A 27,121-nucleotide genomic window follows, 5' to 3' on the forward strand; every position below is an offset into this window, starting at 1 on the left:
AACAAGATAGTGATAAGAAGAACCGTCCTGACAAACTCACCAATCATGAATTGTTAGTTACTAACTAAGCCAATCATATACTAACACATACTCTGAAGAAGGGGATAAAAAGGTGTGTTAGAACAATAAAGTAGCCATTTTGCATGATCTATTACTTGTGTCCGTCTCTACCACGACACCAAGGTATCTGTTGGTCTTGTTATTTTTCCTTCCTCATCCTTTTTTTTCTCTTGATCAAGCACAAAAGACTGCACATCAGTCCATAATTAAAAGTCTCAAAGGGCATGACAAAGGGACTTGAATACTACACTAAGAACCCTACTCCTAAAGTGGAGACACAGTACTTCAGGTGCAGCAATACATAGGAAACTTAGAGCTTAATGTTTAATTACATGCCTGAAGACAGACACATTTTTATGTTTCTGATTGAAGGAAAGAAATTATATTTCTTTCAATACACATGCAGACACAGTGGGCTATGGGATAGCTGTTTATATTCATTATTGTGTCCCAAAAGTTCCAGGCAGAATACCAAATGATGAAATTTTAGAGAATACAGATACAAATACCAACACAAGTAATTTTCCATCATCATTGTATAAATCAATCACTAGAGATCTTATTTTCAAAACCACCTCGGCAGGCTAACTTGTGTATTTGAAATTATTGGCTTTCTAAAGATAGACCCCTTCTTGTATAAACAAGAAATCAGCATTACAAGACAAAGTGTACTAGAAGTCTGTACTTTTGCCCAAAATTAATTAGGCCAGCAAAACAAAAAGTCTTGCAATTACAAGTCAGTAGTAAGAACACTACAAGGACTAAAAAAATAATTAACATTTCTCTAAGTGTCACTCACTCTCTCAGAGGACAGTCTCCTACTTTTCTACAGGTCTTGAGTTTTTAAACTATTGTTCATTTCACTGTGTACATTAGTGAAATGATAAAGGGACTGCTAATTTCTGCATTATCTTTTACTTAGTTGAACTGATTAGACTGCAAGACAGAGAGAAGGAAAAGAAATAGACATGAAAAGAAAGACAAAGACAAGAGTTCTGGCTCCATGCAAACTTGTTTGGATCCCAGAAAAATTTCCCAGAACAGATGTTAGGACATGGAAAAAGCACAGATCAGACTTGGGACTTAAGTATGTAATTTAACTGCCTCAAGTAACATATTACAGGGAGAAAGCATTGAGTCTGACATAACTTGGATTGCCAGCAGGACCAGATGGTTTGCTTAAATCACGAGCTAATAAACCTTTACACAAAATAAGAGGGAAATGAATTATGGTTTCATCATAGCCCCATTTTCGTTAAAGCAGTAGGGTGGCTTTAGGTACTCCTAAAGACTATATCCAAGACACTTAACTAAATTACTGGCTATTCTGAATTAAGGGAACAACTTTCAAATTCTTACAGATATTGGGAAAGCTGTTAGGCATAGCTTTTTGAGAGCTAAAAATATCAGAGGAAAATGAGACAAATAAGTAAGCAGTAACAAGAAAAATCCCCCCCTGCTGTCAATAAAGTTAAAATGTAATTTCTGGTTTGTAAGGTAAGGACAGGCCTCAACTAGGAGAACAGCTGAAAGCTCTGCCACGCTGACAGCAGGAGGGTATAAAGCAGAATGGCTCTGCCCCACCACACAGGCTGGACCTCTGGCTCCAATTCAAGCCCCTCTTATTCACCACCAGTGCATGAGTATGCATATGCCTGTAGGTGGACTGAGGAATGCATCACGGCTACTGGCTTCTCTACTATGACAACGTGACCACCACCAATCCTTTTGAAGCAGATACATAAGGGGTTAAGATCCTTTACCTTCATTTTTATTCTGTAATTGTGGGCACTATAAAGGTACACTAAGGTGAACAGCTGTTCACCTAAAGAGAGTGTTCCTCCCTACACTATACATATCACCCTATATAACTGCTTCACTTGTTCTGCGGTCACTGTTAATGAACATTGCCATAAGATCCTATGCAGACAAGTGAAAAACTCTTTTTTTCTTCACAAGCTGGAACTCCTTAGTTGAAGATCCCATCTAAAGACACTCGGAAATAAACACAGCAGAATATTGTGCAACAATTAAGATGTCTCTATACATCACATTTACCTCCATCTCAAAGAAGATGCAAGATTTACAGCACCTCCTTTACCAAGGTCAACTGTGTATAGTATTAGAGGACTGTGGCAAACTGCACACAGAGAAGAGGAGTTCTGTTTAGTTCACAATAAAGAGGGAAGTTAGTGTCAAAGCTGTGAAAATGGCTGGTGGATTATCAGTTCTTCAGAGAAAAGGCAGGATCTTCTGATCATCTGTAATATACAGCAGTAATTTTAGGGGTGAACTTTGTGTTTCTCCACACTAGTGTGCGACTTTCTTAAGTCTTTGTGCCTTTGTTTTTTAGGTTGTTAGGATTTTGTACATTCAGCATCCCTGATAAAATACAGTGTTTTTGTGGCTTGACAGAACTGGTGCCACTGTCCCATTCTTACATGATTAATTGGGAAGAGGGAGAGGAGAACGATACAGAGAGGGAACAAAAAGACTATGGTCTGAAAAACTGTAGGATACTGTAGTTGAATGCAAATTTTCTTATCACTGTGAAAGTGAGATACTTAGACAGCTGATGTCTCTTGTTTCCATGAGTTGTTGTCTCAACAAAAACTTTCATTATAAAAAAAAGGCATCTGATAACAAAGAAGAGTTAATGCTCTGTATTGCTCCTTACTGTCTCCACTGATGGCTCTAGGCAATGAAAAGCACTAATATTAGACTGATCAGATATCTGACATTACCATGTTACTACTGCAGAACCCACAGAAATAGAAATCTAGGAGTCTTTGTCAAGGAGTACGTTACTTGAGTATCAATCAAGAGTGCTTTTTGCTCACACTCTGAGAGCACTGAGCTCTTGTATGAAGGAGGAGGAATCAAAATTCACAGATGTTTGGAAAAGGGAAAACTCCTGAGCCACCAGCCTTCAGGACTGAATAAGTCACAGCTGTGTCCTGTTAGGATGTTTGGAAGTAGCTTTGACAGTTGTATCTCCTAAATGAGGGCCATAAGCCATACAAATAAGCAGCAGCCTACTGCTGGGACAAGAGTTGTTGAGAAGGAAGCTATAATTGTCTCTGCTTAACACATACGAAATATTTGAGTTGGGCCTGGAAAAAATAAGTGAAAAACTGAATTCTGATTTCTATTGAGGGCAGAAACCTGTTGTAGTCTCTGGTATCTGAAGACTATAGCAAGTTACAATTTTATTTTTGCATTTCCCTCAGGTGGAGCTATTATCCAATGAAATATTCTCATTGTGCTTTTTAACCCTTGCAACCATACCAAAGGAAGCTGTCCTGTTTTACTTTAAATGGGTCTATAGTCTTAGGAAACTGTCCTGTGTTTATCTTCTGTGGCTAGCAGTGAATCTCTCCAGCCCCCTGGGAATACAGCAGCAATCACTAGGAATAACAATCTTGCAAAAATCTGGATTTTGATCACCTTTTAAAAATCTCTACAGAGGCAGAGAGACTAGAATATTGCACATTTAGCACATTCTGCAGTTTTGCACACACTCATTTAGCACAATTTGTTACATCCAAACAAAATTCTCTAGAACTACGGTTAAATCATGATACTCCAGCCGCAACTCTAAACATGGACATCTTCAAAACAACTTAGCCTTTCTTAGGGTACATCTACTCTGTGATTGCTGCTAAGGTAGCAGTAGCAATTGGGCCAAAGGAAGCCTTTCAGCTCAGACTAATTGCCCAAGGATTTCAGCAGGTTTTTTACAAGCCTTCTGTAGACCATGCTGATTTCCATTTTGCTGCACTTTAGACAGTTTCAGGTTAACTAGGATATGTCACCACAGCACACAGTTTAGACCTAACTGAATAGTATTCAAAGTAAATATTTAATGCTGTGCTACACAGCATAGCATAGCTTGTCAATTTATACAGCATAGATTGATTTTCCAAAGAGAAAAATTCTGGGATGATGTATTAACTCACTACAAGTAGTGAAAAAATGGTATGCTAATTCCACATACAACTTTAACACTCTTTTCCCAAAAGACATTAAGGATCATGAACATAAATACATGAAAGCACAGTTATTACGTGAAAGCACGTGCATTGCCACATGAAGGTTGAACACGTGGCTAACTGAAGAATTACAGTCTCACTGGCAAGCTCAAGAGGGTTTCCACCTCTACTAACTTGTGGAAGCAAATCTTTAGCATTGTAGTTAACAGAAAGCAAACAGCAGAACCTAACCACAATAACTAAAAAGTAATCCCACTGCACTGAGCCAGCTGAACTCAAGCTCAAATTCAGTGAAGGGTTTGAAGGAATCTGATGATAAACAGCAGTACAGCAAAGTCTGGAAGCTTTTGTTCAGTAGGAGATGTTTCATTAAGAAGAGGCATCCTCAATTTAATGAGCCACAAGTTTATCACTCTTCTGTATTTTTCGAATGGTCTGGAAAGGAATACAATTTCTTTTCTTGCACTTCATGGACTTTTGGGGAAAAATCGATTATGTCAGAAAAAGAGTATACATTTTTAAATTTATGACACTAATGTACAAGTCTAATGAACTTTCCTAATTCTCTAATCTACATATTGTCGTATCACACTTGTGTCAAACATCACAGTTAAAGAACCCAACTGGAAAATGGAAAAGAAATTTCAAATGAAAAAAGCACAGGATTAGCTTTAAACAAATATTAACACAAGTATTTGCTTGGGTCCTTCCAATTCCAAGTAAGCATTAATGTAACCAAATCTGCAAGACTTTGATTTTCTCTTAAGCCACAACAAATAAAATACTGTCTAGAGGTAGGCACTTGACAAAATAATATAACAGGTAGAGAGATGCCAAGATAGAGCTTTGTCTGGAATACTTGACTATAATAAAAGGCATAATGTGAAATCAGTATTTATCCATCAAACAATAAAAAGGGATAAAAATCCAGACAAAATGATCTTAAAATAAGCATTTGCACCAAATTTCTATATAACAATTTCCATCAGTATTTCTCATTTCATTAAATGAAAAGGTGACTTATATGGAGAAATGCTCAATGTATATTTTGAACAGAGGTTAATTATCCTTTCAGTGTCCCCAATTCTCCTAAAAGTCATCGAATTCTGACCACTTTGCAACCCTAAATGAGTGCAACAAATTAAACACAAACAAAGTCACCGTCCCTGGAGGTATTTAAAAGATGTATAGATGTGGTGCTTAGGGATGTGGTTTAGTTGTGGACTTGGCAGTGCTAGGTTAACGGTTGGACTTGACGATCTTAAATGTCTTTTCCAATCTAAACGATTCTATGATTCTAAAAGATTTAGAAGCTTTTTCCCCCTATAATGTTAGAAAAAGATCTCTGTCTCAAAGTCTTTGGGCATGATTTTCTATTCATAATTTTTTTTCCTATTCATTGTTCTCTACTGGAGGCAAAAAAATAATAATTCCCAAGCCCCTAACTTGGCACAGCTGAACACATCTAAGACAGTAAAGAATAAAAATTCCACTCTGTTACACCTCTTAAAAGGTACATTATTGAATACAGAAGGAATTATATACCACATCACTCTTCCCAGGTAAGGAGTGTAACTCAGTACAAATCTGTGTATTTTTAAAGGAAGAGGCTATGCAATCCATTTAAATACCTGGGGAGAAGTAGTAACTTTAGGAAGAAGCAGTGCATCTAAAAATGACTACAAGCATATTCACTGACAAGAGCACAGTGCACAATTAAGTTTACCTAGCCAAAATGCTTTCTCTAACCAAAGGAAAAGAATCAGACAAAAGAATGAAAAAAATACATCTCTTGAGAAACAATGGCAATACTGTACTTCAGTACTGTACTGACAACTGACTTAAAAAGCTCTTAAAAATTTGTATCAGTAAAAGAAATTAAAGTTTTTAGCACAGATTTTTTACTTACTATGAATACACAATTGACTTCATACATGTACATATATACATACACTCAAAACCCAGAATGAGTTTGGCAGACTTTTATAGAAAGGAGCTTTGCAGAAAATAATCAAGAGAAGTTCAGCCAAGGAGAATGTAAACTGCTTAGAAAAATCAGTGAGAAGCACTGAGGTTCCAGCACCTTCACCCCCAAACCGTACCTTGGATTACTGCTTTGATATCCAATCACTTGGTTTATCTAACTTCTCATTAGGAGATACAGAAGAAGAGACAAAAACATTCATTAAAAGCAAACTGTCCAGCATCTGTAACACAGCAGTCAGAATTCTGACATTTCTACAGTGCTCTGAAAACACCTATAGGTAAGTGGTTTGTGAGAAATTCCACTTTATATTTTCCATTTACAGGGACCTGTAGGAAGTAACTTGATGTGTCGGAATTTGTGCTGTGAAATAATTCCAACACTGAACATATTTTAGAAAATATTTTAGATCTATTTCTGTAACACACTGGTCAGCAAAAAGGGTATGTGTTTTAATTTATATTGCATTTTCAGAAGGGACTTGATAGGATAGGGTCCAATATATAGTAATTCTGTTGTAAATGTAGTTTCCATTCTTACAGGAAAATGTAGTCTAAGTAATATATGCTAGAAAGTCAAAACAGGACCACAATGGTGGTCTGATGGAAGTGCAAATGAGAGGTATCATTCAAAACCTGGCTAAAATTTCTGTACAGTAACTTACGGGTAAGAGAGAAAAGGCTCTTGGAGGCTGTACTCTACGTTCAAATCTCTGCAGACCTTGTACTTACAATAGGGAAATCCTGGTGAACAGGAGATGAGGGAAAATGACAGAACTGTGAAGGAGGTTTTGGTTGAGTTATTAACCTATTTCATATTTATTTTTCTTTAATAAACAGATATGAATTTTTAAGTAGGCATATGTGATAAAGAATATAAAAAGTCTTGTTATCAACATATTTTCCATGTAATATGTACCTGAAAGAATATTAAATCCTGCTGAAATAAATTCCAGACGGTGAGAGAAAGGAATTAGCATAAGAAAATACATTTAAACGATACATTACTATTACAATATTCAATCTTTTACTTTTTCTCAAAAAGCAAAGCAGAGAAACCTGCTCTGTATACGACAAAAAGATAGAGTGTATGAACACAGATATAGCTATTTTTAGGTCTATATACTTAACCTCATTTAAAATTTCCCACTGAGAACCATAAATTCAAAAAACAGTTGATGGAAGGTGTCAAGACCAGACTGCTACGTCAGAAATTTCAGTTTAAGTAACTAATTAAGGAAGGAAAGAATGAACAGGTAATGGCCAGTATTTCATGCGTTTATTTGCCATAACATTTTACGCCAAGGAGTTAGATGTTAGCTAATACTATATAGAGAGTGCATTTAAGCAGGAGTTGATATTCATGAGAGAACAGAGCTGCACTACTATCAGCAGAAATACCATTTACGTTTCTAAAACCTACTGCTTTTCAAATTTGAAGGAAATAAAATAAGGTCGAGAAACATATATGGCGGTCAGGCAGCACACAATCTCATTCATAGAAATAGTAGCCTATTGTAAAGGCCACAATAACACTTTCTGGTAAAAATATTTTTAGTAATAATACTAAGCAATTCCCGCCTTCACTTCTCAGTCCTGCCCCCACAGTTCAATGCTTCCTCAGATATGCCTCAAGTTCTGCATGGGGATCCATGAACCAGATCAGTGAATTGATTCACATGAAATCATTCCTTCAAAAAATACAGTAACTCTTATCATGAATTAGGTCACTGCTCCATTTCACAACATGGCCCCACAAAGACCCAGGCTGGGAAAATGGAAGGGATGTGCATTGGAAGGGGGATGGATGTGCATGGATGGGGATGAAAGTGAGCTAAGAGAGGGAGGGTGTAAGTATCTTAGGTCAGTACGCATTTGTGAACTATGTCCTCCAATAATGAAGGCTTAAAATGCAATTCTAATATTGTGCTCCTTGAGCCAAGCACCTGACGCTAATTATCGATTGACACCGAATCACAGAAAATGAACTTCTGTTTCAATTTATTCCACAATTCTTTCATGAAGATTGAAAAACATTTCCAGCATTGCCCTGGGAATGGCACTGATTATGACTAAGTTGATATAGAAGAAAACCTCCTGCTTCCCACTACAGGAGAAGGGATGGTAAGATGCACCAGGACAGTGAAAGAACGTTTGTGAGCAAGACAGGGCCTTTTGTCAAAGAAGACCTCCAGCAGTTTTTCCTAGGCAAGTAAAACGACCACTGTATTTTTGAGCAGAGAAAACCTTGTATTTAATTCTTTTTTTTCCCTGAGGAACGTAATGATAGCTTTACTAAAGTAAACTCAGATTTGGTTAATTCAGAAAAAGTGCCTGGATCCACATTTGTTTTTGCCATCTCTAATAAAAAGAACTTTATGACAGAAGTGTTTAAATGAGAAATCCTACCTCCAGCCTTATGGCGAGTACTTAAAAAGAAGTCTCCATACACCTTCTGACATTCCACCTAGAGGGCTGAACTAGTGGGATCAGCCACAGTAGTACATAACCCCACAGCTGTTAGGAATTTACAATAATTTTTACACACAGGATTCAGCAAGTGCATCAACAAAACCAGGTGAATATGTTAGAAAGAAAGAACTTGAAGAATTTTCAAGTCTTTATTATCTACGTAAGACTCCCTCATCTGCTTTCTGTATGGCAGGATTTCTGTTATACAGAACAATAAGGTTAATAAAACTATGCCCTATTCAATGGGTGCACTGCTCCCAGCAGGAAATGCCTGATTTTATTTTTGCGATAGATGAAAGAAAGAACCAGTCTAAGATCCTGAAATAAACAGAAAGCTTTAGTCAGCTGGAGACATCTTGCCATGTATAGGTTGTGTATTAACACAGTTAACCCACTGCCACAGTTAATTCACACTGTCAGGATACTTTCAAACACTGGATTAAAGAGAGCAAGACTTTAGTCTGAAACGGGTATCTGAGAACAATGAAATCCTAAGTAGCTTCATGGACACTGTAATTCAAATCTGAAGCCTGTAAAATAGCAGGAAACCATACTTCATGAGATGATGGAGCGTGGGATTACACAACACAGGGCTACAAAACCAACATTAAATATTGGGGCAGAGGTACACACAAATGAGATGTCCTCATACCTTGAACCATTTAAAGCCAAAATGGTTGACCTCATGCACTGATTCATTAAACAGCTTCAGACAGGCAGTGAAGTGGCAGAATGGTAGAAAACAAGATAAACGGAAGAGAGGAAAGAAAAAGCATGCAGTTAAAAGCAAATTGCAATCAGCTTGGACAACATCAACATTTTAAAAATCACACATATCACTCATACTTGATCTAAGAATGATCCTAACCTATTATTGTTTGTAAAAATCACAGGATTTGCCATTAATATTGTATAGAAAACAGAGCCTTGCATTTTAAAACCCTAAAGCTATCTAAGGGTGTCTTTCACAATTCTACAAAGAACCTCCACAAAACATAATAAAACAAAGGGATTCTTTTAAAGCAATTGAAAGAATCTGAACTGAAAAACATTTGAAGGAAAGTCTTCTCCTCACCTTGGAAAAACAGCTACTTGCCATCACTCTATTCCTTGAGTGTATTTAATTGATACCAAACCAAAATCCTATTGGACAAAGTGGGGCACAGCAGCTCTCCCAGTGCTGACTGGAACAAGACACTCCAGCTGCTTTTCCTCCGTGCTGTCTTGTTGGTCATATTTTAAAAACTGTAATTGGTCAGAGCCAGCAGTTTAGTTCTTTGGTTTGGAGTAAGACACTGCTGTCTATCAGTGACAGTATAGACATTGACTTTTCCCTCTTTGGATCCTGCTGCTTTCTAATCCATCCTTCTTTCTCCTGCACACTTCTGTACTCAATACTACATCCAAATAATTTCTTTTTCATGATGCTGTTGCCCACCGTATTCCACTAATCTTTCCCCACAAATCTTACTTGTCTCAGCTCTCTTCCCCTCCTCTCAATCTCTCTCACTGATCCGTATGGCTTATTGACCCTCAGACTGCACATTTCCCTGCCTTGCCTCATCTTTCAGATTGTATACCCAATTCCAACTCTCTGTTCACCAGCTATTTCCCTTTTTTACCAAGCTCTGACCATCTGATCTCATTGTATGCCTCTCCTCTCATCAGGCTGTGCTGGTGAATTCTTTTGAAAAGCTTCCTTACTGCCAAACCTGAAATTTGTGCATATTCCCAAAGCACTACTCTCTTTCCTTATTCTTGTATAAATAAAACTTCACTTCTATGAAAACAGTTCCCTATTTTACTAATCCAGACTTATATCTTCTCCTCTCCGTAATAAATCTGCTGCTTACAGCTCACAGTGAAGAGACATCTATGAGGAACTCATGCTCAACATGCTGAAAAAGAGTCCTCCTTTCCATCCTGTGCTGAACTTCTTTTCACCTAGGACAGAACTTTCATATTTTTTTTAATCTTGATAGTATCTTTGACTCAAGCCTCCTTTAAAAGATTATTTTTAAAAACTTGCAGAATTTCTTTTATGGACTATCTGTAAGACTTTTCTGACTGCATCTAATATAACTGAAGTTCTTTGGTAGGATTTCTTCTGTGTCTGGATCTATGGCAAAAGTCTTTCTTGCGCAGGCTGTGCCCATTTGTGCAGTAATCTCCTTGTCTGTAGCTTTGATCAAGTTAACGCTACTAGCATGCCTCTTTGCTAGTGAATCATATATAAGCTACTCTAATACAAGCCTACAGTATGCATGCATAAAATTCGTAACTGTTCATGTTTATGCTTACTTCCCTAACTTCAGATACTTCTAACCCCTACAAAATTAACACACTCTACCTTCTTCAAAACCTTCTCTCAAAAAATTCACTAAGCCTTATGCATCTCATTCTGTGTTTTGAGCACAGACATCACAGAAGGGTGAGTTCTACGGGCTTCTAGGTGCCCAACAAATATAAAAATGGTCGCTTTGTCTTGTAACAAAGAAATTAAAACATTATGACATCCTAGGCATCAAATCACAAACTATTTCGTTTACTTTTGCATCTCAGCACAGAACCTGCTCCTTTGTGAGATATATATTTTCCTTTCAAGGAGATCTAGTCTTTGATGTGGAATTCACTACCTAGTTAACATTTCTATTTCATGCAATTTTTTTAAAGGCTACAAGAAGGCATTCTTGAAAGTGAATTCCATAACAATGTCTAGGACCATAGGGTACAGCAACCAGAATTATCCTCAATATGTCTATCAGCAAACAGCTGATCTTGACTCTAGCCTAAAGAAAAAGAGTTGCTTTCTTCCTGAAAACTTGGATTATTACTAAGATATTAATATCTTCTTTTTCATTAATGTATGTGATATAAGAATACATGTTGGAAAAAAACCTCTTAAAATGTTTTAAAGTGCACTCAGTCAGAACTTTTAATTTAAATAACAAAGAGAAGGAAATCACTCCATTGCAATGCAACTGACCAAATGTTCCTGTTTGCTAATTACAGTCAAGTAAGGAACAGTGAAAAACACTGAAGAGGCTCACAAAAAGCAAGAATGCCAGGTTCAGCTTCTGCTTCAAAAGCTTTATCAAAATCTCATGGAATTTTATTCACTACTTATGGTATGTTTTCTTGATGATTACTTACATGAGTTAAAATCAGGCACATATATGATTCTTCAGAGTATCTCGTCAGTGGCACAGAATCAATTCACACATAGAAGTTTACACTTGTTTCTGTATGTATGCTTGGCTTAAGCCAAGGGATTTGTCTCTATCCAGTTGTTTTGCAAGTGCAATGAGACTGTGGTCCATAAAAACAACTATGCTAATAAAAATCGTCTTTAAATACATGTAATGAACAACACGGTAAACCTAAGTGTGCTTAACTCATAGGAAGATAGCTTTGACAGGCAAGACAGATCAGAAGAGTTACTACTTAAAATAGTATTTTAAAGCTCAGGATACCTTACATTTCTTTTTAATTTCAAGAAAATCTTACCTATGAAATACAACTTATCATGAAGGCTTTGCAGACTTTATGAGTTCTGTTACCTAACGTTGGAACAGAGATACAGCATCATCAAGCAAACCTAGCTGCGATCACAGTAAAGCAGGGAAAATAGTACTTTACTGTCTGGTTACTTTCCTAAGAGGACTACCAGTGACTTTATAAGATTGCAGACCTGTTTCTCAGCATTGATCCTGGCTGACTCCTCTTGTGCTAGCACCATTTCCCGCTCTGCAGTTATCTGAACACTTTCTCTGAGTGCCTCTTCCAATTCTTCAATCCGATCATCCTTTTTACGTAGATTGTCCTGGAAAATGACGGGAGACTAGGTGAAGACGACTTGTTTGGAACCACAGCCTTTTCATCAACCAAGTTTTATGCCAACCAAAACGTGTTTCTCCCTCCCAAGGTGCAACTGCAGGGAAATTATCTTCACACAAAGGAAAGAAAGATGAAGTGATGCAAGAGTAGGAGGAAGATTACAGTATAGAGAAGGAGAAAGCTAGCAAAGCAGGACCTCAAAGCAAGAGTGCTTGCCCTCCATGTTGGACATACCACAGTCCTGTCAGATTATACAGCATAGATAAGCAAGGGTTGTTGGTAAATAAAGATTAGTAAGCAGTTCCAAAGAAGCATAGAAGCCAGAATTGGTGGGAAGGTAGCGGGCGTTCAGCACTGCCCATTTCCTCACACATTCATCAGCAGGCGTGGTAAGAAGGGAAACATAGTGCTGCAGTTTGGAATTTGGCATTTCCAGGTTAAGGGGAAGAAAAGCAAACATGAACCCAACAGAGTTTTCCATTGTTCAGATTAAGTTTTTAAGGAAGTTTTTCATCAGAAACTCTCTAGGAATTATGAAGGGTTCATCTGGGCTGTCTGAATCTCAGACATTCAAGTACCAAGACTCCCTTAAAATTTATTCTTCAATTAAGAGCATCTTCAAAGTTGCAAATTCAGATGTCCCACATATATTCAAAGACCATTGAAGAAAACCGTATTGCTCCTCAGAAAATATACCATTTTACTGGTTTACACAAACAGTATAACTTAGAAAAATTATATACAAAATTAATGGTATTGTTCTTGTGAAGGAGACCCTCCTGACTTCAGTATTACTAGGAAAATAAATGTGTATCTCCTGATTCCTCTGTAGCAGTTTGGACAACAGACTGCAAAGCAGGCTGTCCTGACAGGTATATATGAACGTCTTGGACCATGGCTGCTTAACAAATCCATCAGACATGAACAACTTGATGGAAGATTTCTGCATTTCTTGTCTTGCAGATTGGTTTAGATGATAGGGTTCAGACGAGGTATTAATGCACATTTAATTTACCACATGGGCTTTTTAGCCATCTCAGCAGTAGTGAAAGAATGAAAAATGTTTCCCTTTGTTTTTAGCATTTTGCTTTTTGTTGGATTTACCCTTTTGTCTTGTGTCCTTTTGTATTAGGACTAAAATTTTCCACTGTTTTTCTGAAAGTGTTTCACACCATATAAAGAATAAGGAAAAAGATGACTGACTTGGAAAAAAATTTGACCTTGCAACCTTCATAAATGCAAAAATTAGTCATTGGAGTTTAAAGAATGAACCTTGCTTTATCCTTAATTCCTGCTTTCTAGGACTTGGGATACATCACCAAGGATACTTGTTATATGAACACCATTTCTGGCAGTCTCACAACTGCCACTTTCAATGAGAGTGTTCCAGCAGAAATGGAAAGCTTTGTATTAGACCAGTGTAAGACCGCTGGCACCACTGCCCTTGTGTAGAGAAAGGCTAGTATTCAACCACTAGCACAGGCAACAGTATTTGTCAGGCTTTGCAGGAAGAGGAGCTTTCTGCTGATGGTTACTTTCCAAACTGGACTCACAGGGCAAGTAATCGCTGATTTCTAAAGAAACAAATGGAGAGATCTACACTTCAGAAATAGGGAGTTGCAGAACATGTCTTCATACTTTTTGAATCTTTCTGAAACACTGATAATATCTTCCAAAACTACTTTATGGTTATGATTAGCCTAACCGAAGACTCATCAAAAAGATGAATAACAAGTTTACAAAAAACTCAGCACAGAATATTAACTGTGCCAGATATGAAAAATATTTACTTGCCTATCTGCATTACACACTAAATATTGACTGTACTTCTCAATCTATTACTCATGGACAGCCAAGGAAGTGTAGAAGTGTAGCTCTCCATTTCAAAGAAAAGAAGTGGGAATGGTTCATTTGTATGGCTGCATGTAAAATGGAAACTGCTTTAAAATAAGAATGCAGAATAAAACTTTCTAACACATAAGGTATGTCCACTCTTCATCCCAGGCAAACGTTTAAGAGGTGAATTCAACACTGTATTAACCTTGACACCATATAGTGCTCTATTCAGACAGATGAACTCTTGAGGGACAGGAGGAAGAGCAATTGGTGGTACCAAAATTGATCAACAGTGCCACATTATTTGCACTTGAAAAATCTATATTCATATATAATTACTTTTCCTAAAATAATATGCAAACTTTTACATATATGCTAGAGGGTTGCAAGTTAAAAAATCCAGGGTTGACTTACAACCAACTGCCTAGAAATGATCATTTTTTAACTTTAGTCTAATACTAATAAGCCATCCAGTAAGGAGAGGTTAGTTACAAGTTTTCACTTTCTGTCTCAGACAAACCTAGTTAAAAGATGTGCAAGTTTACTCTTATAATGGTGTCACAATGTGTGTAACCATTTTACAAAACCATACTCATGCCTGGCAGGAGTAGCAGATTGTTGCTTAGCCAGATAGCACCTCCACTAGTGCAGAACAGTCTCAAGACACTTTTAAATAATTATTGTGTTTCTAGCTCTTTGATTTAATTGATTAGCATTTGAATTATTATTTATTAGCTGCTATTTCAAACAAAACATACTAATAGAGAAAAAGTAAATAAAAGTGAACCAGCATTTGCCTTTTAACATACCAGCATGTTTTTCCAGTTGTTTGCCTCTAAACTCTGAACCATGACAGGCTCATGCTGACCTTCAAACTGTGCTGCTGCTGCTTTCCTCTTTTTAGTTACATGAAGTATCCTGTCTTTATTGTGATAAGCATTAAACTCTGGAGGAAAACTTCTGTTAATTATAACTACAGTTATAACTTTTTTCTTGCAGTGACTGATCCTCTGAAGCAGTGGACTAGAGTACAACTTGAGTTGCTTCATACATACATTAGAATGTGACACTGAGGGCAAATTTATCTTCCTGTATTTTGATAAAATTGCAGAATGATAAACAATGTCAAGTTTCCTTTCATGAAGCTTAGACAGATGACTATTCAGAAAGAAAAAAAATATTACTTACCTGTACAGTAACTGGATTCTTCAAGATGTATTACCTACCCAAATATCTCCGTGACCCTCCCTCCCTCTTCTTCTGAGTCCCTTATACACAAGATTCCATGGCAGAGATAGAATTAAACTGGGATAGAGGAAATAGCTCTGCCTTTATGCTCACTAGTGGCAGCACAAAGAAAATTAAAAACCCATTTGACACTGCGGGAGTGCCAAGAGTTCAGGCACAACAAAAATTTTTGCTACCTATACTATCACCCTGTAGCTGATTTGTATGCAAAACTCATTCCAATACATGTCTGTCTGAAAGCCTGAAAGTAAAAGGAGGTGCGACTGACACACATTTCTGGGCTTTTTCTTTCACTGCAGGAAGGAAGTGGTAGGATGTCCAAGGGATGCATGTAAAGAGGATGTATCAATTTAATCTATCCTGCATTCATGTGATGTGTAATCTGCCATGAACTTTTATGAAACTGCATGAAATAGGATCTATGTTTTCACTAGGCATTTAGGTTCAGTTAAACCTGAGGTATCCTGGCAAAATTCTTCATAACTGTGTCTTGAACTAGACTCACAAAGGTCTTTATGGCCTCATTTCACTCTTTGAATGGGAATTAAGGTGAATTTCTCTAGTTAACTGTTGGGAAATATTAGTTAACAGTTTGAGAAGGCAATGAAATGCTTCTTTGAACTGTTAAAAATATTTCTAGGACTAGTCAATCACCTAGGTAGGGAAAAATAATTTTCATATAACCCTGTAATGAATGCAATAGCACATTTTTACTTGTGTGCTTTCATAGACCAAAAGGGAAGAACACAGTACTGGAAGTGTTTTGAACTAGGAATCAATTATTTCTTAAACAGTGAAATCATTACACCATTACAAGCACTTATTCCTGTGAACTACAGCTCTTTCTTATCACATATTTCCTTGAGAAGCCATAACTTAGATAAAGAACCTAATGTTAATGATCTCAGTCCATTCTAGATTGAATAAGACCCTTCCTAGAAAGAAAAATCCTCCTTTGTGAACTGACTTTCCACTAGGTAAGTGGAACCTGGGAACTCAGGACTGTCAGCTGCCTCAAGTACTACTTAAATGAATTGATTTGTTAGTTAATCTCTGCTTTTCTCTTGAAAAATACTTGTCAAAACATGCAGACCTTTTTAAGAAGGTTCTGAAACTTTAAGGGAATATAGAATGCGGCGGTACCAGAAGATGGTATTACAGTTTCGTCTGATTTCAGAAAAAAAAAAATAATCATAGGGCCTTAAAGCTCAGGTAAGAATGGTGGATCTCCTTCATTTGGTTCCACATGCTGATCAACTACTTGAAGACCGTGAACAAGAAAAGCATACAAAATTGTCACTCAAATAGAGAAATACCTCTTACACCGATGAGACAATACTTTGACTTAATGGGTTTTCAAGAATACACATTGGGTAAATGCTGAAGGCCAGAGCGCCATGGTACATAACCTGAATGGTAGTTACCATAGAATCTAGCTCAAAAAGAGTGTTTGGGGTCGCTGTGCAACTCATTCAAAGCAGGAGATGTCCATGGTGAATCATCTCTCTCTCTCTGTATTCATTACCATTTGCTGAAGAACATGGCAATAAAAAATTAAAAAAAAAAAAAAAAAAAAAGAAGCATGCTGTCTTGAAGAGTGGAATAAAAGAAGACTTTATAAACTCCTGAAGAAGGAAATATCTTTAGGGTAGCGTACAGCTTGGTACCAAGGTGTAGCATGAACCATAAATAAACATAGATCCAATACTGAAGATTCAGAAAATAAAAATAAAGTAACTGAGAGGCAGACTACCATGTAAACAGTTGCTACTATATATATTGCTGGGCATGAACAGTGGAGTTTATAGAATAACTACAAATGCTAATGCTAGTATTGTCAATGTTGCATACAGCTGTCTTGATGCCCTCAATTGGTAAAAGAACTGACGTATCGGGGGTTACCTGTGATGGAGAAACCTCTGTCTGTCTAGGCAGAAGCCGAGTATATCCAAATATTAGGTTTATATGGAGTCCCTGTTTCTCACAGAGTGAGCTGAAGAGGGCTTTTCTGTAAGTACAGCAACAGCATATGTAATTATCATGGGTTCCTGAATGAAAGGAACAACCTGAGAGCTGAAGAGACAGAAACTGCCAAGCAGGAGCTCCTTGACCAGTGTTTCCTCATCTTTGGAGAGATCAGACCTGAGATGCACGATGACTATCTCATTAGGACAATGTATGTCAACATCTGGAAAATTTTATCTGCCAAATAAGACACATGGATGGGAATTCAAGCCTGACAAGTTGCATAAATGCAGAAAAATAACTACAGGAGATAAAAGGAGAATAACTGCAATAGAAGAATTTCACTTCACTAGGGGTTGAGAGGGAAGTGCAACAAAGCTGGCCACAGCACTGCATATGCCACACTGAAAACACAAGGGACAGCAGAAGGTGATGAGTACATTCTCCTAAGAGTACCACTATGGAAAAAGAGAAGACGTGTACATCCAGAATACACGTGCACTTGTGTATCATCAGCTGCAGAAAGAACAAAAATGTATTTATAGTGAAAAGAAAAAATGGATAAAAATTATTTCCAAACATTATAAATATAATTGAACCAGTGCAATTAAATTAGCACAGTGAAAAAAAAAACCATAAGGAACCCAACAGTTTATAAGAAATGGCCAGTTTGAGATAGAAAGGTAGAAAATGGAATAGTGTTTGGACAGCATTGTCTCTTGAGTATCATTGCTGCAGTGTAGGACAACACCCAAGACTGATGCAGGACTATATATGATGCTGCTGACAAAAATATCTGCTTGTGTACACCAGAAGGATGCACACTTTAAAAGTTATACATATAGACAATCACTTGAAAGAAAATCATAAAACGTGCTCAGTGACAGAAGCTAATAAAATAGAAAGAATAAAAAGAGGCAGGCAGCTGCTCTACCCTGCACAAAGTCCTTGTGGCTACCTACCTTATTAAGGAAGAAAGAAAAAACCCCACCCAGATAGTAAAATATGTCTGTAAAATACGGGAAACACATTGGTATCAAGATTACTTATATAGAAGCTTACTGAAGTGGTAAGCATCTATTAAAAAAAAAAAAGGCGCTTCTCTACATGCTAAGAAAATAAATACAGAGCTAATTCATCCACCTGAAGTTATGTGAACTTGTTTCTGTTCTTAAACATACAGGTCACAAAGAAGTGGCAAAAAAATACAGACAAAATAGCAATGCTATACAATGACATTATTCTTGAACACATATAACATCCTTAACAAAGCTTGTGCATATTGCTATTATCACCTGAAAATTGCTACAAATGTATTGTATACACTTGTATACATTGTATCCATTGTGTAATGTTTCTCAACATTATGTCTACAAAAAAGCGTGAACAACTCCAGCCATTCATATTTTTTTTCTTCCAAGATATTTTATGTGTTACCACTCAGGTGTGTTACTTTCAAAGTGTTTCTAAAATATATAGCGGTTTTGTTCAACATCAGGAGCCATCTGAAATACAATGAGCTTGCAGTAATGATAAGAAAGGATCCTAATCAATACTGGTTGAATTATGTCCAATGTAAAGCGCTGTAATTCCAGTATCCTTCTCTGCTACTGAAGAGGAATTCCATTGCAATCTAGATTATTTATGCATTTCTTGAAGAAGAATGGAGAGAAAAGGACAGTTATAGACACCGTTACACAGGCCTAAAAGGGAAAGGCAGAACTGATTATTCCTATAAGAAACTGGCAACGTCTCTTCCTGATAGCTGCCATGTTTTTGATGCATCTTTCCCGTTACATTAAGCTTGGCGCTCCCAACACAGCAATCAGTTAGGTATGCTGGTTTTGTATAGGCACTTCATTAGCAACAACCTAGACAGACTAAATACCTTGCCAATAGTAACAACCAGGTTTACCATTTAGCAGCTCACGCAGGGTGCCAACAGCTTTAACATTTTGCTTCAGCTGTTGCAGATTACCACATCTGTATTTTTTAAAACTTACAGGGACTATGCTTCCATCTAACCACAGTGGGTCAACTGCACCGACTATTGGAATCAGACCCAAGGCTGACAATACAGCTGTGAAAATGTTCTGAAGTGAGCAAAAGCAAGAGGTATCTGTAATTGTATGGGGGTTTGTGTGTTTTTGGTTTGGTTTTTTTTTTTTTTGGGGGGGGGGGGGGAGTGGGTGGTGGTGCTTGTTTTTTGAGAAGCTAACTGGGGAAATGCTACTGTAAAAAGATTTCTTCTTCACACATAAATCAATACTATGATTCAAGACTCCTAAATTGATATGGGATTACAGCAAGAAACAGTGGCAGTTTTAACTAACTGCACTATTAATATAAGCTTGAACCCATATGTTATTCCCTTGATACGGACCTATTCCTCTGAACTCTCCTTGCCAATGTCAGTCCTGTCATCATCATTGTACTAATACATCACAGTAGTTGTAACACCTACCTTTCTTTGCTCATTTTCAATCATTCAGCAAAAAAGAGCAGCAGAAGTGGCACACATGGACAGCCAGCTATAAAGTTCACTTCTCGTCTCTCCTCTTTTTCATTGCTGAACATATGGCAAAAATCACTAGTGATACACAAGCACTGAGGAAATGTTTACTCAGCAGTTGATGCCATTGAATTTCTCCCACCCTCTCAATTTCGAAGGGAATTCCTGCAATCACCTCTGGTCTCCTACATTCATTTCAGCCTCTGATGCCTCTTTCTTGATTTTCATCATAGTAGAGTAGCTAACATATTTGTGCTAGGAACTGCTTCCTTTAAAGCAGCCATCAGTTCCAGGATAGGACTAACAGACTAGTGAGATGCTATTGCTAAGCTCTATTCATTTTACTTTATGTAAAAAATCCCCAGCATCATTACTTTCACTACATGCAGATGTTCTCCTATCTCCCCAACTTCAAACTAGAGATCAACAAAGCAATTTCACATCAGAATTAAATTATCACCGTTTCTAACACCACCTGGGAACACCCCAACCCACCCACAATCCCTCTGGAAGCCAGATGCATCAAGTGAAGTTAATTTCAAGGAAAAGATCTGTCTTAGTACAGCCTGGATTCACCTACTAGCCAAATATACACATACTAATTTAGGGAAATGTTTTGCTTAAATTATTAAAAACTGGATTCTGCTCTCAATACCTTTACCAGTAAATGCATAGGTCAGCCTTACCACTGTATCTAAGGCTAAGGGTACATTTGAAGACAGGAAATAAACATATTTATCACTTGGATACAGTAACAGAAACTTAAAAAAATTTCAGCAAGAAAGAAAGAGGAAGAACGGAATGACTTAGATGTGCAGCAGCAGTCAATTCATATGGAAAATGAAACCTATTAGATACAATTGATGAGAACAGAATACTGAAAAGAAAAAGTAAAAACTGGACATTTAGATAATAACATCATTAGAAAATAATGAGTTTTAAGATACTGAAATGAAGTATTTGAAAAGAAAAGCTTCTTGTTGGTTTATTTTCAGTGTTATACTGATAGCAGCATTTAATCTCACAACATAGTATCACAACATTCATAAAAATTACCACTTAAATTCACTGGCATAAAAACCAAAAAAGGATGAGAAAGTGGAAACTTTTCACGTTCTGAGAGATTCTCACTTTGTATGAAATTCCAATTGTTTCTATAAAAGCCTGAACTAGTTCAGAGGAAAGAGGAAAATAGTTATTGTTTTTCTTTAGCCCTAAATATTCCAAAATGATCATCTATTGTTCTCAGCCTGCAAAGCTGGAAAAAGTACTCCCCGGCTCTTGTCTTCACTCATTTCTTTTCCATCTTCAAGTGTTTAAATTTATTTAATATCTGTTTGAACAGAAGCCCAACCTTATGTTTACTATCTTTTTCCTTCACTTTTCCTTTTCTACTTTTGCCATATCCTTTCTGTTGTGGATGGCCACATCATTGCACATTATATAAGAAGTGAATGCACTGCTGATATATACAGTGGCATAGTAGTATTTTCTGTTTTGTGATTTAATATTTCTCAACATTTTTTTTGTAATAGTTCTACTAACCAATAATATATTCATGCAAATGTTTATTCTAATTCCAAGATTGTTGTCATGCTAATATAGCTAGATCAGAACCCATCATTTTGTACATATATTTAAGATTGTTCCTCCTGACATATATTAATAGGTACTTATGCTGAATATCACCTGCTATTTTATCCATAAGTTAGAGTTATGAGATACTTGTGGAGCTATATATGTTATCTTTCATTTAAATATCCTGAATAAGACATAAATGTAATTCAGAAATTTAGTCTCATTTACAGAAAATATTAAATTTGCCATTTTTAACCAGACACGTTACCTCAGCATAAAACAATAATTGTTCCATAGCACCGGGACATAGACATATGCATTTATAATGCAAAAAATATTTACAGTTTAAGAATACTCAATGGTTCTTCAAAAGGAGGAAGAGAAAAGTACACAGGTGGTGACTGGCATGGAGAAGATAGCTGTGCCCTAGGAAGGCATAGATAACTGTTGTTGAGACACTAAATTCCTTTAGCTTTTATTCCCTTGCTTTTCATGCCCTGCTTTGGAAAACCATCTGACTTCAAAGATATCAAGACTTAGGTAGAATTCAAACACCAGCAACAAAACCAACACAATGTCCTAAACTGAACCTGTTGATGAATTTTAGCCCTGCATTCAGATCTGAGTGTACCTCAAACAAAAATATACAGCTGAAAGCACTGGTACTGACTTTTAGTATTTTACAACCTTCTGTCTGTTATGAATACGTGATTTGCAGCCTAAGCCTCAATCCCAGCTAATACTTGCACATCACAGTAAGAGTAGTTGTTCTGATATATTCTAAGTGTGTAAATTTTACCCAAAGAGAAAAATGTAATAGGAAAAGTGCTAATTAAAGACAGAATAGGCTTGTTTCGGGGGGGGGGGGGGGGGGGGGGTAGTTTAAGGGTGACAGCAATTTGGGCAGCTTAGTAAGCAAGATTAAGGAATACTACTGAATTAGAATGAGGTGAATTAGGTTTATTGCTACTTGAAATGAATCAGAGGAAATGTTTTAAAGGAAATACTGAAGCATTTGTTGCCTCAGGTATAGAACATGCTGGTTTTGGTGGGTTTTTTACATAAAATTCTGAATTCTGTCTGTCTTTAGGTCCCCATCATCACCCCATCCCCTTTCCTTTTCTATTGAGCAGAAGAAGAATAAGACAAAATAGCAATTTTATTAAACAATGAGAGTATGAAATGAGCCACAGCAATTGGGCATTTTTATTCTTGGGGAGAGATGTGTTAGAAACCATTTTCAACACATCAAGTAAAAAAAAAAAGCTTCTGAAAGAGAGAGAGAAAGAAAATCAGAAGAGGGAAAAAATGCAAATTTATTGCCATTTCTCAGGCTCATGAAATAATACACCAAAATGAAAAGAGGGCTGTTCTTCCCCTTGAATGTAGTCCTATTGTTTTGCTTAAATCTGGCCCTCAATGCTTTCTACTCTCAGGAGAGACCTTCTCACAGGAACCACACCATGTTGTCAACAGTTACATTAATCTCTCTGACAGTTTTTAGGAAAGGAGTTTGAACTCAGATACTAATCTTGGAAAAAAAAAATACATGCAAAAAACATCTAGTGGTTAAGGTTGTTGGCACACACTCAGCTTCACTGTACTTAGTTTCTGGCATACCATAAAGGGTACCAACCCTGCTCTTTGCCAAACATGCAAGAGTACAAATAGCAGGTTTCATCTTCCACTGACACCTAATGTTTCTGCAGAAAAGACTGGGTGAAAGTGTGTCTGGAGAATAATATTCCTGATGGATCACAGAGAAATGTTAGGATGTAGGGAGTCCTTTTTCCTCTATTAAAAACTCTCAAGCCATATAATGGCTTTCTCTCACTACAAATCTCAATTTGCAGTTAAGGAAATACTGGGATAATTGGGAGACTGCCTAATGCTAGTTGTAAATAGCAACTTTCACAAAATTTTTCCAGCTGTCTGTTCAAAACTGTGAGCATTTTTACATTATATAAGAAGACAGAGTCAAATGGTTCATCTTTAATAAAGATGTGAAGGCAGTGAATATATCTAACCTGAACATAGTAAGTGTATGGTAAACTACACCGTAAAGTGAAAACAAATAGAGCAGATGGCTAAGTGTCTATCCAGGGATATGCTTATCCATTCCAAATGTCAAGTCTCTTCAAGCTTAGTTTCTGTACATGTTATGGTAACAAGTATTCTGTAAGGAGTGCTCTTTTCTGGTCAGACACAGGAGAAAGTAATTCCTCAACAATGTATTAAATGTCATAAACATCGATTATGTAGAATGACAGATTCTGTCTCTATAAGAACTGCCATATCAAATCTAAGAACAAGGTCATACATTTATTCTGATAATCAGAAAAGTACATGATATTTTAGTTGGAGGAAAAACCTGCATCTTCCTTCTTTAGTAACACAACGGAACATATAGCAACAGAGAAAACTGAGACAAATCCTTTTCGTGTTCAAAAATCCATTATTTTTGTTGTTGCTTCAACATGCAACACTGCACACATGAGCAACAATGAAGTTAGTCAGACCTTGTAAACATTCATCAGAAAAAATGGCTTTACTAAAATGGGAGATAGGGCTGTCCTCACATTTTGCTCACATCTCACAGCTCACATGGTGAGAATGTTAAAACACCAAAATCTTACAAATTCAAGAAAATTAAGAAATGGGAGAGGCAAATTTACACTTTTTCAATGGTCACCCATACTACTATGTACTCTGTCTGTATGCAGCTGTTTGGAGAAACAGGTATCAGATTTCTGTATGGAAAATCAGGAAAACTGGTATTAGAAAGAGACCGAGGTAAATACTCTTTAACGATTAATGTGTACGAAAGCTTGTCTTGATCAGCTTCCTCTAAGTAAATCGGGAATTACTGTCTTGCAAAGTCCATCAGATCCACATGTGAAACGATAAGAGATGAAAAGGACTAATATTCCTAAGAACAGGACCTCATCTGAGCAGATGCTGCAGGGCTTGATTTCATTCCTTGTTGTTTGTCAAGATATTTTTCCTACCTTGTCATGTTTACTTTCTGGCTATCTGTTAGCAAGTCTTTACACCCTTGCTCACAATAAAGTTGTACTTTATGACTTCAATACAGAAACGGGAAGAAACCTTCCTTTTTAGCTAGAAGCTCATTTTTATGTGCACTGCTGTCTTGCTGAAATGACAATCCAACAGTGTAATTTTTACATGAAAACATGATTTCATGATATTGCTATTTCATATTATGCACTGATTTTTGGTACTGTGCAGTATTCCTCCACTGTTCAATGAACTACCATTTCTTTCCAGTACTGTTTCTGTGATGTTAGATATAAAAATTAAGGTATTAACATTGCAAAAATGCCTAAGTCTTTTTTCCATTAGAGAGCATTGTGAATAAAGAATACCTAAGTATTGTCCATAACTACTATATTGGCACAGATATAACAAAATATGAAGTGAGGCTATCTATTCATCATTCATAGTCTATGTTATAAAAGTAGATTTATCCAGGAATGCTTAATTATGATTCTTTAATTCCCCCCAAAAAGGCTAAAATTCAAATTACACCCCACCCCCACTGCCAGAGAAACTTCCCCTCACTATAAGTCAGAAAAAGCCTAGCTAAAAGGTCATCATTTTTGGAACTTCTCTGTAGTGGTTTAATCCTAGCTGGCAATTAAGTAGCATGCAGCCGCTCACTCATTCCTCCCCAGTGGATGGGGGGGGGGGGGGGGGGGGGGAGTAAAACTCATATGTTAAAATAAAGACAGTTTTATAGGACAGAAAAGGAAGGGAAAACAAAAAACAAACAAACAAATAAAAATAATAATAATAGAATATGCAAAACAAGTGCTGCACAATACGATTGCTCACCACCCACTGACCGATGCCCAGCCAATCCCCGAGCCACAGTGCCCCCCCAGCCAACTCCCCCCCAGTTTATATACTGGGCATGATGTAATACGATATGGAATACCCTTTTGGCTCGTTTGGGTCAGCTGTCCTGGCTGCGTCCCCTCCCAGTTCCTTGTGCACTCCCAGCCTCTGCTGGCTGGGCAGTATGAGAAGCTGAGAAGTCCTTGACTTAGTGTAAGCCCTGCTCAGCAACAACTAAAACATCAGTATGTTACCGACATTATCCTCATCCTGAATCCAAAACACAGCACTATACCAGCTACTAAGAAGAAAATTAACTTTATTCCAGCTGAAACCAGGACATTCTCCCAGACATCCAGGAAAGTCAGGAAAAGCTCTCTTTACAGGGAGAGTTATGACATGATAAGAACAAGAGCTAATTTTTCTCAAAGCATCTGCCAGGGTTAAATATTTGCTTGTGTCTACAGCAACTGCACACACTGTGCTGAAAATCACAACCCTCCATGTAAGTATAGAATGCAACATTTGTAGAACACCATATTTTTTTTAACATATTGTAAAAGCTGTTAAAGTTTCTACTATGTCTGTATATCCTGTTTTCTAATGCATAGCCAGCTGTCACAGAATCTCTCAGAGAAAGCGTTGGAGGGTCAGTTGATCCCAAAAGTACCTACTGGCTACCATTGCGTTTAGCCCAAATAAAATAGGAGGAATAATTTGCATACATTTATTCCATTTAGGTTTTTTAGGAGATATGACTGTTTAGAGCCTGTATTTGTTCATACCTGCTGCATTTTCATTAGCAAAAGTCCTATGCAATACTGAGAGACAGACAGTACAAAACTGATGCACATCATCTCTGAATTCAGAATCACATCTAGCTTAATTATCAAGAACATGTAACAATGTTAATTTTCATCCTTTATGGTGACTGACAAAAAAACCTTATCCCTTCAAAAAAATGCTAACAAATTTCTTAAAAACTGAATTGCAAAATGAATTCATATCCTTTCAGTGCTTTAAGTCATGAGTTCTGTCCTAAAGGACAGGAGGATGACCTAGAATTGAATGTACCATTTAGTGAAATTGTAGCCATCTGTGTAGGTGCTAATGGCCCAAGGAACACTAACATCTACAAGGCTGGGCAGCACAGAGGATTATCCAGGGACAGGGAGGCTAAAATTTCTCCCTAATGTAATTACTGTCTAAAAAGTACTGGGAGAGGAAGGGAGAGAAAAAGAACATTTTGAACTGAATAATTCCCAAAGATGGATCTGAGCTCAATGAGAAAATACAAGTCTGGTATGTCAGACTGTTCTCTGGAATAAGTCCTGCAGATGCAAGATGGCATTGAAGAATAGATTTCTACCAGGCTGAAATGAAGTAGCTGACAGTTTCATGGGCTTTACCATGTTGAGCTGTGCTATCCAAGGGATAAAGAAAGTACACTCCACTCGGCAGGCAAGCTGGAACCTGATATGGTAGTAATCTATATGGAAGAGGAATTAGCCAGGAACTCGGGACTTGAAATTCACTTATCCCAGGAAAACATGTAACACCATTTAACTAGCATAACCAATTTGCTTCAAAGCTGATGATGCCTAGAAAGTTATGAAGGAAATCTTGAACTTTTAAGTTTGGAAAGCTTTTCTTTATATCTAACCATTTCTTCAGAAGCTTTGTACACACTGTCCAAAAGCAAGTTCATAGATTAATTAGGGAAGCACGATCTCTCTTTACTAACAGCAGAAAGATGACAAACCATTATTGTCATCATGGC

The 27,121-nt window shown here is 37.1% G+C and overlaps 1 protein-coding gene across 12 annotated transcripts in view; it reads right to left on the reverse strand.

Annotated features, from left to right (window-relative positions):
* Positions 1–27,121, reverse strand: part of ERC1 (ELKS/RAB6-interacting/CAST family member 1) — a 305,485-nt gene that overhangs the window by 111,763 nt on the left and 166,601 nt on the right. For 5 of the 12 annotated variants that reach the window (XM_049822646.1, XM_049822644.1, XM_049822642.1 and 2 more), the window contains 2 exons: positions 12,199–12,330; positions 9,160–9,213 (listed from right to left, as the gene is read on the reverse strand). The exons of 2 other annotated variants lie outside the window; for them this stretch is intronic. In XM_049822646.1, coding sequence (XP_049678603.1) covers positions 9,160–9,213; positions 12,199–12,330 — 186 coding nt within the window. The remainder of the gene's footprint in view (positions 1–9,159; positions 9,214–12,198; positions 12,331–27,121) is intronic. 5 more of the 12 variants (XM_049822647.1, XM_049822645.1, XM_049822643.1 and 2 more) reach the window with 1 other exon arrangement.

This window comes from Accipiter gentilis, chromosome 18, assembly GCF_929443795.1.
Source record: "Accipiter gentilis chromosome 18, bAccGen1.1, whole genome shotgun sequence".
In the NCBI taxonomy this organism is placed as follows: domain Eukaryota; kingdom Metazoa; phylum Chordata; class Aves; order Accipitriformes; family Accipitridae; genus Astur; species Astur gentilis.